We start from the raw sequence: 14,678 nt of genomic DNA, 5'->3' as shown, positions 1-14,678 counted from the left end.
TGCTCAAAATTTTGTATAACCTCTATTTCATCATAGAACAAATTAATGATTATGGGACTGGAAGCATTGAGCACAGCATGGGACCAGGAATCTGACACTCTCGGAAGTGATGGATTATGCACATACTTCAGCCAGTAGTTTATCTTCACTACTGTAGAGATCGGGGACCTGGGGAGAAGGCAACCTAAAATGTCTTCGTTGCAGGTAACAGTTTGTCGCACACATTTATTTCAGTGCACTGAAGAGCACTTAAAATAAGAAAACTATAAAAATATGAAATGTGTATGAAAAATTGCTTCCAAGTAATCATTATAAATAATAGCGTACTTACGGAAAATATACTACATTGTCCAGCCTCTCAAAATTTATCTAAAATTACATTCATTTAAGAAAACACCTCGGTGTGAAGTAATTTACCAGGCAAGCCATATGCACAGCTCCAATGGCACAGTCTTCAAAGCATTTATTAATTGATGGGTGAAGATCTTTAAACTGATTTTGTTCTTTACAGTACAATTGAATCTGTCGAACTGCATCTTCCTATGAAAATATAAAAAGAAACACGAATTGGTGCCATTTTTATAGCATTTATATAACATTTAGAGTGTAACAGCAACCTAAACCTTTTTTATAAGTGCTTTAAAAAGGGGCAATGGGCAAGAACCTGGATACTAACTGCTGTCTTGAGGGAGATTTCCTCTCACTTACTGCACCAGTGACAATTTTGTCACCTGAACAAAACAACTGAGTGGTTTGTGATACTTTTTGCACTAACAAACATTTTCAGACAAGCTTTCATAGCGTGTCCCCTACTTCAAGGTCCAAGCAGATCTAATACAGAACATTTTGGCAGAAATAAAAAAAAAAAAAGGATTACAGACCGTACTTAACTGTTCGTTTTGCAAGTGCACTAATATGGCTATAATCACATCAAGCATGATGGAAGATACTGCATATAGCCGCATGAAAAAGAAGTTAACTAACCTGATTACAAAGGAAACACAGATCAACAGTGACATTTTTCTCCCAAGATAAAAAAAAAAAAAGAAAAGAAATCTCATACAACATTAAAATTCCTTATGCAAATACTCTTAACTTTCCTTCCACAGAAGGACTTTGCAAACGTACCAGTGATCCAAGTTTGATAACCATTGCTGAGTACATACTTTTGTGTGTGTTTTTTTTTTCCTCAGACTGTTACTTAACATTCTGCTAAAACTTTGTGTAATAGTACTGCTTGGACCTTGAAGAAGTGGACACACCCTGAAAGCTTGTCCTGAAAATTTTCATGTTAGTGCAAACAGAAAAAAGTATCATGGACAGTACTCAATTGTTCTTTTTGCCAGTGCACTAATACGGCTACAATCATATCAGTGACCTGAACAGGACATTTTACAAAGATCAACTTCAGTACAACTAGCCTGCCCTTATTTGTATAAAACCTTTGTTAACCACTTCCCGATCGCCTCACGTACAAATACGGTGGCAGAATGGCACTGCGGCACAAACAGCCGTATATGTACATCAGCCCCTTTAACAGCCATAGCAGGCGCCCATTGCGCGGCGGGGGACCCGATGTGCATGGCCAGCGGGCGCAATCGTCGCCGGCCACCCGCGAGAAAGCTCTATATGTAGGAAAAAAAGGATGTCAATTTTGTTTGGGTACAGCATCGCACGATTTGTGCAATTGTCAGTTAAAACGACGCAGTGCCGTATCACAAAAAATGGCCCGTTATTAAGGGGGCAAATTCTTCCGGGGCTCAAGTGGTTAATACATATGTAGTATGCTGAGAACTCAATAAGCTTGAATTGCAGAGAGCTTATAAGGAAGCCTAGCATTGCCTGCTTTCTTTCCGATTGCCTCTGCAGATTGAAAATCCTGACAGTCACATTTCTTCTGAGAAACAAGTGAAGTTTGTCTAAAGTCAGCCATAGATGGATCTAAATTCTGCTTGCCAGGCAGGAACCGGACGAATTTCAATCCGTCTATGGCTGGCTTTAGACATACTCCACTTCTTTGGACTGTCAGAATGTTCAATCTGCAGAGGCAATCAACAAGAAAGCAGGCAATGCTGGGCTTCCTTATAAGAAATCTTAACATGCTCTTCGATTCAAGCTTAAAGAGGAGGTCCAGCCTCCCCACGAAAATTTAATTAAAAGTCAGCAGCTACAAATACTGCAGCTGCTGACTTTTAATAAATGGACACTTACCTATCCAGGGAGACCGCAATGTAGGCACCCCAGCCGATCTTCGGATCGGCTGTCGGGTGCAGCCGCCGTTCCTGTTAAGGAAACCCGGCAGTGGAGCCTTTTGGCTTCACAGCTGGTTCCCTACTGCGCATGTGCAAAGCATGCTGCGCTTTCTAATTGGTCCAGCGGCGGAGGCAGAAGGAGGGGCCAAACTTCAGAGAGACAGGGCCGCGGCCCCCTCTCCCAAAAGTGGGGAACGGTACCTGTCAAAAACAGGTACCTGTTGGCCACCCTCCCCCTGAAAGGTGCCAAATGTGGCACCGGAAGGGGGGGGGAACGGATAAGCGGAAGTTCCACTTTTGAGTGGAACTCCGCTTTAATGAATCCTCATCATACTACATATGTATCAGTAAAGCATTTATACAAATAAGGAAAAAAACAAACATTGCAAACAGTAAAAAAAATATAAAATTATATTACCAAAAACACTGTAGCTTCCCTTTAACATAACTTTGCGTTAGTTAGGTAAATCTATGGAAAGCTGTAATTATTTGAAGGTTTGGGAAGAACACAGAACAGAAAACGTCAATAAATCTTTTAGGTGAATGTCTGTATAAATTAGGATACCTGTTTTATCTTTCTGAGTAAAACACACAGAAGAGAGTCCTTCCACTTTGGAGTTACATTTTCACCAGCCTTCAGAATCTGATCCCATACCTAGATCAAACAGGACAAGCTGAATTAAATACATAAACCAGTAAAAATATCATTACTATGCAAATGTCACCTATTCTCTATATGGCATGTATAATTACATAAACATGTGGCTTTTTGTTATAACTCTCTCTTTTTTGGTATCAATCATTTTAATTTTTGAAAATTTAAAGGGATACAATGGCATCACAAAATCAGAAAAAAGATACAATATTATATTAATTAATATTATATTAAATCCAAGCATATATATTTTAACCAGTTCCCCACTGGCTCACGTGTATATACTGTGGCATAATGGCACCATTGGGCGAAAGCCCCGTATAGGTACGTCTTCCCCTTTAAAAGCCACCAGAGGGCGCACATGTACGCCCGCTGCACAGCGGGGGACCTGAGGCGCTTGGCCGGCGGGTGCGAACTGGCCACGCGCAATCGCGTACACGAGAACCAGCACACCTGTTCTGTCAGGAGAGAGGAGGCACATTGTTTGTTCCTACTAAGTAGGAACAACGATATGTCTCCTCCCCCAGTCAGTCCTATCCCCATACAGTTAGAACACATCCAGGGAACACACATTTAACCCCTTGATCACCCCCTAGTGTTAATCCCTTCCCTACCAGTGACATTTACACAGTAATCAGTGCATATTTATAGCACTGATCGCTGTATAAATGTCAGTGGTCAGTGGTTAAAATGTGTCAAAAGTGTCCGATCTGTCAGTCGCAATACCGCTTAAAATCGCAGATCACTGCCATTACTAGTAAAAAAAATAAATAAATAATAAAAATGCCATAAATCTTTCCTATAGTTTGTAGACACCAAGAAATTTTGAAGAAATTTTTTTTTTTTAAACTTTTGGGGGATATTTATTATAGCAAAAAGTAAATAATATTGTTTTTTTTTTTTTCAAAATTGTCGCTTTTTTTTGTTTAAAAAAAATAAAAACCGCAGGAGGTGATCAAATACCACCAAAAGAAAGCTCTATTTGTGGAAAAAAAAATGGATGCAAATTTTGTTTGGGTACAGCATTGCATGACCGCGCAATTGTCAGTGCCAAATTGTAAAAAGTGCTCTGGTCAGGAAGGGGATAAAATTTTCCAGGGCTGAAGTGGTTAACATTCCTCTGGAGAATGAAAAAAAAAAAAAGTAGTAGTAGTACTCAAATCAACATGTTGCCTGCAGTTCCTCTCCACAAGATGTTCTCGGTCATCCGGATTATACGACACCCAAGCATCACTCAAATCGGTCAAACCGATAGAATAAGAAAATACTGTGAGTGCCCCCCCTTCCTGAGCACAGCACACTGAACATATAGTGTATTTATGCAGTGAAGAGTTCTGATGTCATCACATTAGTACTGTTTTCTAAATCATCCAGGACTGACCACCACCAGCAGCAGTCTAAAGAGAAAGGGGAACCAGCGTGTCAAATGACTGGCCAGAGGACATCAGGCGAAGGCAAGTTAAAAAAAGAAACAGATGTAAATAAGCATAACATACTTCTAGCATGAGCCTCAAGGGGGAGCCCAGAGTTAGGCTTTAAACAGTGTTATGCCAATGCAGACACTGAAAAAATGCACATAATGAATTCAAAGGAATACATTTCTTATATAAATCACCACATGGTAGGTTATTATACAATAATTGAGATACAGCATATAGTAACTTGACTGCACAATGTCTTCATTCTAAATTGTTCAGTGCATATTCCTGTGTGTCATAACTATTTGATAGTGCTAATATTTTGCGAGTGCAGAGGAATGGAATTCACACTTGGAAAGGAGATTGTAAATTAATTTTATAACGAAGGAAAGGAAGAAAGCAAAACCAGAGAACAGAGAGATTCAGCGAGGGCCCTTAATACAGATTGGCATAGTAGAGACATTAATCATACAGTGCCTTGAAAAAGTATTCATACCCCTTGAAATTTTCCACATTTTGTCATGTTACAACCAAAAACGTGAATGTATTTTATTGGGATTTTCTGTGATAGTCCAACACAAAGTGCCACATAATTGTGAAGTGGAAGGAAAATGATAAATGGTTTTCAAAATATTTTACAAACAAATATGTGAAAAGTGTGGCGTGCATTTGTATTCAGCCTCCCCTGAGTCAATACTTTGTAGAACTACCTTTCGCTGCAATTACAGCTGCAAGTCTTCTTGGGTATGTCTCTACCAGCTTTACATATCTACAGTGTGACATTTTTGCCCATTCTTCTTTGCAAAATTGCTCAAGCTCTGTCAGATTGGATGGAAAGCATCTGAAAAGCATTTTTCAAGTCTTGCCACAGATTCTCAATTGGATTTAGGTCTGGACTTCGACTGGGCTATTCTAACACATGAATATGCTTTGATCCAAACCATTCCATTGTAGCTCTGGCTGTATGTTTAGGGTTGTTGTCCTGCTGAAAGGTGTATCTCCTCCCCAGTCTCAAGTCTTTTGCAGGTTTTCTTCTAAGATTGCCTTGTATTTGGCACCATCCATCTTCCCATCAACTCTGACCAACTTCCCTGTCCCTGCTGAAGGAAAGCATCTCCACAACATGATGCTGCCACCACAATGTTTCACAGTGGGTTTGGTCTGTTCTGGGGGATGTGCAGTGTTAGTTTTCCACCACACATAGCGTTTTGCTCTTAGGCCAAAAAGTTAAATTTGCTGTATCCCCCACATGGCTTCTCCCAAACTGAAAATGGGACCTCTAATGGCTTTATTTCAATACTGGCTTTCTTCTTGCCACTCTTCCATAAAGGCCAGATTTGTGGAATGCACGACTAATAGTTGTCCTTTGGACAGATTCTTCCACCTGAGCTGTGGATTTCTGCAGCTCCTCCAGAGTTACCATGGGCCTCGACTGTTTCTCTGATTAATACTCTCCTTGCCCGGCCTGTCAGTTTAGGTGGATGGCCATGTCTTGGTAGGTTTGCAGGTGCCATAGTCTTTCCATTTTCGGATGATGGATCGAACAGTGCTCCTTGAGATGTTCAAAGCTTGGGATTTTTTTTATAACCTAACCCTGCTTTAAACTTCTCCACAACTTCATCCCTGACCTGTCTGGTGTGTTCCTTGGCCTTCATGATGCTGTTTGTTCTCTAACAAACCTCTAAGGGCTTCACAGAACAAACTGTGTTTATACTGAGATTAAATTACACACAGGTGGACTGATTACTAATTAGGTGACTTCTGAAAGCATTTGGTTCCATTAGATTTTAGTTAGGGGTATCAGAGTAAAGGGGGGCTAAATACAAATGCACACTACACTTTTCAGATATTTATTTGTAAAAAAAGATTTGAAAACCATTTATCATTTTCCTTCAACTTCACAATTATGTGCTACTTTGTGTTGGTCTATCACATAAAATCTCAATATAATACATTTACGTTTTTGGTTGTAACATGACTAAATGTGGAAAATTTCAAGGGGTATGAATACTTTTTAAAGGCACTGTAAGCATGTTAATGTGCGTAATAAGTTAAAAGTCTGCGCTTAGGAGATTAAAGGGTTGCAGCCTCCCCCTAATTAGTTCCCAAAGGGACCTATTAAGGTGAAAAGAGGAAAAATGGGGATATGGCACTACCCTAAGTGACGCAAATTATAATTGTTGTAAAAAATCTGTGGTAAGTGAACTACTGATATATACCTTATAAAAATATATATACACTCTGCAGTGCAATTAAAGAGTAAACATATATAAGTGCGTGGGAAAATATATAAAATAAAAAACGCTAGCTCCCAGATTAGCTGATACACAACAAACGCTCTATCACAGCAAAAACAGTAAACATTAAATCACCACCAAAAAGTGATAATTATTTGCAACAATATTGGAAAATACTTAAGTATGTGATCTGTGTATATACCAAGTCAAAATGCTTCGCTCCTGGTACAATTAATTATAAATTAAGTCCTATACTTGTGCCAAAAATTGTGTGCGAGTATCTATTATGTAATTACAACACTGATAAATCCATAGAAAGTATGTAAATAGTCCCAGCCGGGATCCCAAAAAAGTGTCCTCCCAACTTGTGCAATCCAGAAAAAATAATAAATGATAAAAAACCAGTGACTTCTGTGCTCATGGAAACTGGTGACTTCAGGTGCTCCCCCAATGTTTCCCCACTCACCAGAAGTAGTCACCCCTGCAGGGGTAATAGGCATAGAGTGGGTAACGAAGGATGAGTGTCCCCTTGGATGTTCCGCCTAATGGTCCGCTCCTCCACCGACTTGACCAGCGGTCTGATTCAGACCTCCCAGCGTCCGCTCCAGACCTGGACCCCTCCGTAACTTATCACCACCAAACAGTCCTCTCCTTAATGTATTCACTGCATTATCCTATTGCCGCCCACGCTTTAGCCGAATGACAGCTACAGTGCGGGCTTACTTTGCAAACTTTAGCTTCCTGGAGGACTCAGCCTTCATGATGCTGTTTGTTCACTAAGGTTCTCTAACAAACCTCTAAGGGCTTCACAGAACAAACTGTATTTATACTGAGATTAAATTACACACAGGTGGACTGATTACTAATTAGGTGACTTCTGAAAGCAATTGGCTCCACTAGATTTTAGTTAGGGGTATCAGAGTAAAGGGGGCTGAATACAAATGCACACCACACTTTTCAGATATTTATTTGTAAAAAAGATTTGAAAACCATTTATCATTTTCCTTCAACTTCACAATTATGTGCTACTTTGTGTTGGTCTATCACATAAAATCCCAATATAATGCATTTACGTTTTTGGTTGTAACATGACTAAATGTGGAAAATTTCAAGGGGTATGAATACTTTTTAAAGGCACTGTAAGCATGTTAATGTGTGTGAGTCCATGTCAGCAGACTTTTCATTTTTAAATGGGTATTGAAACTGACAAATTATCAATAAGCAGAAATAGCTGGTAACTGGTTATCCTTCATTAAACAATTAAAGAAGTATAAAAAAACATTTACCCGGAGCTCCAAAGAAAACTTTCCATAGTCATAGAAATTAAATCTGTGCCCAAACACATCTTCCAGCCATTTGTTTGTCAGCAGCAATGCATCTTCTAAAATCCTCTGCAGATCAGGCTCTTGTGAATTTGATTCTGATGCTTCTTCTTTACAATGATGCTAAATTAAATTTAAAAAAAGATGAATCAGTGTACACATACAAAAGAAGATACACACTATATGGGCAACATTTTTGGACACCAGAGCATCACACCTATATAAGCATGTATAACAACCCATTCCAAAACGATAGGAATTTGTGTGGTCAGGTAATAAAGCTGGACAAGAAGACATAGCTCATAATCAATGTTCTAATCCATCCCAAAAGGGTGTGGGCACCCCCTTGAGTTCCTCCACACTAAACTCATAGTACCATGCATTCATAAAACTGGCTTTGTGCACAAGGGACACAATCCTAATGTAAAGAAATGGGCCTCCCACAAACTGTTTCCACAAGGTTGGAATAGAAACAGTGTTTCTCAAACTTTTTTTCAGTCAGGGCACCCTTTAAAAGTATTTTCACTCTCAAGGCACCCCAGTCTAAAAAAGCAGATCTGCTTACTTAAAAAAAAAAACACTTATCATACAAAGTGTAGGGGTCAGGAGTATACCTCATTGACACTGGTGTACTTAAGTGTGCATCTGTGTGAGAGCCATGTTTGCTCACACAGAGATGCACAACTGCTCCATGCATTCCTGTGCAGGCAGTCCTATTCATGTCAATTGGGGCACAGTGACTGCACAGACACAGCTGCTGCTTCCAAATTTGATATCTGTGTGGGTAAGGGTCCCTGAAACCACACTGTCTGTGTTCAGGGAGCTGCAACCACATGGATGTATAAATTGGGAGCAGCAGTTGTGTCCATGCAGCCGCTGTGCCCCAACTAACGTGAACGAGACTGCCTGAACCAGGATGCCTCTACATACCCGTGCAAACATACACAGCCCTCGCATGGGTGTACATTTAAGTACACTCATGTGAATGAGGCCTAACAGTAACGTCAAAATATATACACACAAACATACACAACCACATATAAACATGCATATACATAGATAAATACATAAACTCACATACAGTATATACATAATAAAATACACACACACATACATACATACATAAACTCACATACATACCGCCTTTAAAAAATAAAAAAATATGTACCGCATACAGGCCTTTTACAGATATGGCATATTTACTTCTATTGTAGAGCAAAGAGGCACATTTATAAAAACCTTGAAAAAAATATCTCCACAGTTAATTGCAATTCCAAAATGTTTTCTTTTTACCAAAAACATGCAATTATGCATTAGAGAAAATATACCATTTAAAATACATACAGAATACAGGATAAACATGCAAAAACAAAAAAGGTCCTTTCAAAGGAATAACTAAAGGTATTCCCCTTCTCTATAAACCAATGTTGCATGGCATTTGGCTACTGTCTTTTGAAATAAACTGTTTTAGGGGCAATTTAGGAACTGCTTTTTATTGAAAACAATTGGATATTCGCATTGCCCAGCCGCCCTTACTGTACCTGGCTGACACGTTCACATGCCAAAACTGACGGGTAAAGGTTCTGCATGGTAGAAGGAGGCGGGGCAGGTCAGTGGGACTCAGGAAGGAGCCTTCCCTTGTCCACGGCTCTGCCCATTACAGCCTGAATTCAGCTCTCACTCTGCAGTTCAGCACGGAAGTAGAGAAGCCTCAATCAGGACGCTGCAGAACCCCTGATGGACCCAGATGGCACCCTGGTTGAGAAAGGGTAGTCTAAACTGCATCAAAAGAATGCTCATATTGCAGATATTCCATAGAAGGCAGTCAGAGAAAAAATTAATCTGCTTTTTTTCTTTGTCCATTTTTTGTCAGAGGTTAGAGCCTTTAACTTGTCTAAATTTCCATATTAAAATAATAGCACATAATATGCATCTATTGACTATAGTTAAACTTGACTATGACAGGCTGAGGAAAAAGGAAGAGTGGCTAACCAATTCAGGAAGCAACATGATTTTTACATCACAATAACTGAATTGAATAGAGAAAAAAAAAAAAGTTAAAATAGAGGTATAATATATATATATAAAAAAGGAGGAGAAATGGGACTTTAAATGAAGCACACAGCAGCACAACGCAGGTCAAGTGACCAAAATTCATTTATTTGGTATAATCCATGGTGTGTAAAAAACATTTCGGGCATCCAACCTCTAAAATGCTGTGGGCATCAAGCCTCTATATAATAAACCAGGATTGATTATACATAAAATACACATAAGTTGCACAATATCCATTGTCACACAGAGAGCAAAGATAACAATCAACATACATGTGTACAACTGTTACTGTGATTAGACCCAAAGAGAGCCATAAAAAATTAGGACAAATAATTCAAATAATAAAAAGGATTTAATGCCATGACAGATACTTATGGAGGTAAATGGAATAATTGAAATCTTGGTATTTCATGATATGTGAAGATTGGTAATAATCAAAGCTCTACGCGTTTCGCGGTATAGCAACCACTCATCAGGAGCATACGTCATGGAATGATTCTAAAAAAATATATTTTTATATAATAAAAAAAAAAAAAAATATTTTCAGTAAATAAACAGGAAATGAAAAAAGGTTTTGTATACAAATATTTTACTTGTATAAAATGAAATGAATTAAAGGTTGTGCGTCCAAACTCACGTCTGCATCAGTGATCCAGTGAAACAGTATCCAGAATCGCAGAGAGCTGCAATGCAAAGCCGCCCGACGCCAGGGTGTTCTGCGGGAATGAGAACAACAGCCATAGGCAAAACCATTGCTGGTAGGTGCAATGAGTGTAGGATGCGGACCTCTGTGTGGGAAACCTATATGAAACAAATCATAGTGATGTGTGTTGGTGTGTGAATGTGAAAAAAATGTAAAAAAGATGTAAAAAAGAGTGATGTGGGGACAAAGGTGGAAATCCCTTTGGTGCTAGCCTCATTTAAAGTCCCAAAACTTTTTCCTTGGAAGGTGGAAATAGGGAGAGAGAATGGGATAGGAAGGGGTGGGGAAAAAGCAAAAATAAAAAGGAAAATTAAAAAAAAACGGAAGGAATAATACCTGGTGTGCACAGAGTGGACAACTCCATGCATGCGAGTGTGATGCTGAACAGGAAGGAAAGTGCAGTGTGTGAAGGCCAGCCTTGGAGATGCCTATATAGGTGTTCCATCATGGCCCAGCCCCCCACATTAAGTCAGCAGACCACACCTGGGAGCGGAGCACTTTCACCTGGGCAGCTCAGCCGTCGGGCGATTAGCACCAGTCCATCTCTCCAGTGTGTCCACCGAACAGCGACACACCGCCGGAAACATAGCGCCACAAGGACGCCCTGCGACAGGCGGATGTGACGTGAGAGAGGGAAGGACCATGCATCCGCCCCCTCCCTGACACCCATGGGCAGGGAGAGGGGTAGGAGACCCACATGAAACACCGCAGCTAACGGAGGCGAGTAAATGCAGACAGATCAGCGATATCAAAAACACTGTCCAGGGATCGCAGACGCAGACCCAGCAGGACACACAACCAAACATCAATATGAAAGGTTGATTGTGGGACCACTGATACCAATGGCCTACATAGATATTGAAATAAATGTGTGACTGCTGCTGTGTGCTTCCATCCCAGGTTATGTATTTAAAAAAAGGAAAAAGTTTTGGGACTTTAAATGAGGCTAGCACCAAAGGGATTTCCACCTTTGTCCCCACATCACTCTTTTTTACATCTTTTTTAATTTTTTTTCACATTCACACACCAACACACATCACTATAGTTTGTTTCATATAGGTTTCCCACACAGAGGTCCGCATCCTACACTCATTGCACCTACCAGCAATGGTTTTGCCTATGGCTGTTGTTCTCATTCCCGCAGACCACCCTGGCGTCGGGGGGCTTTGCATTGCAGCTCTCTGCGATTCTGGATACTGTTTCACTGGATCGCTGATACAGATGTGAGTTTGGACGCACAACCTATAATTCATTTTATACAAGTAAAAATATTTGTATACAAAACCTTTTTTCATTTCCTGTTTATTTACTGAAAATAATTTTTTTTTGTATGCTCCTGATGAGCGGTTGCTATACCGTGAAATGCGTAGAGCTTTGATTATTACCAATCTTTACATATCATGGAATACCAAGATTTCAATGATTCCATTTACCTCCATAAGTATCTGTCATGGCATTAAATCCTTTTTATTATTTGAATTATTTGTCCTAATTTTCATGGCTCTCTTTGGGTCTAATCACAGTAACAGTTGTACACATGTATGTTGATTGTTATCTTTGCTCTCTGTGTGACAATGGATATTGTGCAACTTATGTGTATTTTATGTATAATCAATCCATGGTTTATTATATAGAGGCTTGATGCCCACAGCATTTTAGAGGTTGGATGCCCGAAATGTTTTTTTACACACCATGGATGATACCAAATAAATGAATTTTGGTCACTTGACCTGCGTTGTGCTGCTGTGTACTTCATTTATAGTCCCATTTCTCCTCCTTTATTTTATAACCAATGACCGGGATGGAGGCGAGCATCCTTTTGGTGCTAGCCTCATTTAAAGTCCCAAAACTATTTCCTTTTTTTAAATGCATACATACATACATACATACATACACTATAGATATCTCTCTATCTATATATATCTATAGATAAATAGATATTGTGACAGAGCGAGGCTTTGTCCCTACGGAAATAGATTAAAAGAGGACACAGGGTTTGCATGTCTGTTGACTGCAAGGCTACAGAGTATAGATTGTAAAAGGAGAAAACTGCTCTGGAAGCTTTCTCCAGATCTTGCGATTTCTGGATGGGGCTCTGTAATTTGGAGACCCCTAAGAGTCTTGGGTGGGACGGGATCTCCAACCCTGTGTCCGGGTGTTGTGGACAGCCAGCAGGGTGTGTGCCCAGGTGCACACAGCGCATATAATGAGAGGTGGTCAGAGCAGAAGGAGGTGGAAGGTGGTGTGTGAGCAGCTTGCTGCTGTTGAAAGACAGACCTTTGTTAGTAAAACTGTCTGCCGTGTGAGACTACATCACTGGTGAGGGGGGACTTCTTGTCTAAAGGACTGGGAAGGTTGGGACGGCTACAAGGGCCTACGAGACCAAAAGAGGGTCTGGGAGGCTGGGAAAGCCGAGGCGGCTAGGAAGTCCTGAAGTCTGGGGGACAGTTAGCAAACCCAGGGGGCTGGGGAATCCTCTTAAGGCCTGGGCAGCTAGGAACTGAAAACCGAGGCTGCGTAAGCCTAAGAGCCAGGTGGCTTGGCATTCATTTCATTGTTACATTTGCTGGAGAAGAACCCGTGAGGGAAATCCTATGTATAAACCTTTTTTTTGTTTTTTTTAATAAAAATGGGCTGCCATGCCCTTAAAACTGATAACCGACTGGAAAAATGCATCTATCACTGAGCTAAACACTCCCAATATCACAATATATACACACACACACACTGTTGCTAGCAAGCTACTTGCCAGGCCTTAAAAGTTATCCGCCACCAGTTGCCCCACCCAACCCTTGCCCTGCCCCCCCCCCCAAACATGCCCTCGTAAATTATCTCAAAAAAATTACACTGTTAAATTAAATGTTTTATGCAGAGTTAAGTTACAAAATAAATAAAATAAATATTAACAACTTATCAGTGCAGCATCATCAGTCCAGCTTATCAGTGCCCATCAATGCAGCCTCACCAGTGACCATCAGTGCAGCTTAACCCGTGCCCATCAGCCCAGCCTCACCAGTGACCATCAATGCAGCCTTACCAGTGCCCATCAACGCAGCATGATCAGTGCCCATCAATGCAGCCACACAATTAAAATGTAAAATATGGAAAAAGCACTTTTATAAAAATGTTAACTATTTTGCATATGTTTTGTCTAAAATATCTATAATGAATTAAAGACCTCATATTAATTTGTAAATTAGGCCAGCACTTCTGCCTGGCAGTACCAGGGTCGTTGGTTTGAATCCCAACCTCAGCACTACATGCATAGAGTTTGCATGTTTCCCCTGGGCCTGTGTAGGTTTCTTCCGGGTATTCAGGTTTCCCCCCAAACTTCAAAGACATGGTGGCAAATCAACAGTCTCATGTCCCAAATTAGCCCCAGCATGTGTGTATATGCATGCGAGCTAGGGATCTCAAACTGTAAGCTCCTTGAGGGCAGGAAACCATGCAAATACACAACATACATGGAAAGCGTTGCATAAATTGTCCGCACTACATAAATACCTGTAATAAACAGAAATAATAATGGTGATAACTTTTCCTACAATTACAATTAACTTTTCCTACAATGTGAACTTATATTTACAGTAATATATAGCTACTGTATATATTGAGGGATTTTTTTTAATGTACACATTTCTGAATCCATTGTGTCCAATCCATTGTTTATCTCTAGTTCATCATTAAGTCCCCTTCGTGCTAGAGAGTCAAGGGCAAAAATCCAATATGTCTCTCTATTACATATACATTTTAGTAAGAGCTTTTATACCTTCGAGCAAATCAACAGGTTTGCTACGTAATGTAGTTCACTAGCTGATGCCCAGTACACTCATATATATATATATATATTATATATATTATATATATATATATATATATATATATATATATATATATATATATATATATATATATATATATATATATATATATATATACTGGACAGTGCTTTCGCTCACATCTATTTCTCTGCTATCCTATTTTATGTGCAATTACTAAAACTATTTGTTTTGCTAGATGTTTTATGCGGTTCAGC

General features: G+C 39.8%; 1 protein-coding gene across 5 annotated transcripts in view; it reads right to left on the bottom strand.

The window, feature by feature from the left end:
- RNF213 (ring finger protein 213) overlaps positions 1-14,678 on the bottom strand; it is a 631,031-nt gene that overhangs the window by 404,552 nt on the left and 211,801 nt on the right. For all 5 annotated transcript variants that reach the window (XM_073621071.1, XM_073621073.1, XM_073621072.1 and 2 more), the window contains 3 exons: positions 7,849-8,007; positions 2,818-2,907; positions 418-540 (listed from right to left, as the gene is read on the bottom strand). In XM_073621071.1, coding sequence (XP_073477172.1) covers positions 418-540; positions 2,818-2,907; positions 7,849-8,007 — 372 coding nt within the window. The remainder of the gene's footprint in view (positions 1-417; positions 541-2,817; positions 2,908-7,848; positions 8,008-14,678) is intronic.

The sequence above is a fragment of the Aquarana catesbeiana genome, linkage group LG03, assembly GCF_042186555.1.
Source record: "Aquarana catesbeiana isolate 2022-GZ linkage group LG03, ASM4218655v1, whole genome shotgun sequence".
Taxonomy (NCBI): domain Eukaryota; kingdom Metazoa; phylum Chordata; class Amphibia; order Anura; family Ranidae; genus Aquarana; species Aquarana catesbeiana.
The sequence above is the reverse complement of the archived record's forward strand: the minus strand, read 5'-3'. Positions and strand labels throughout refer to the sequence as shown.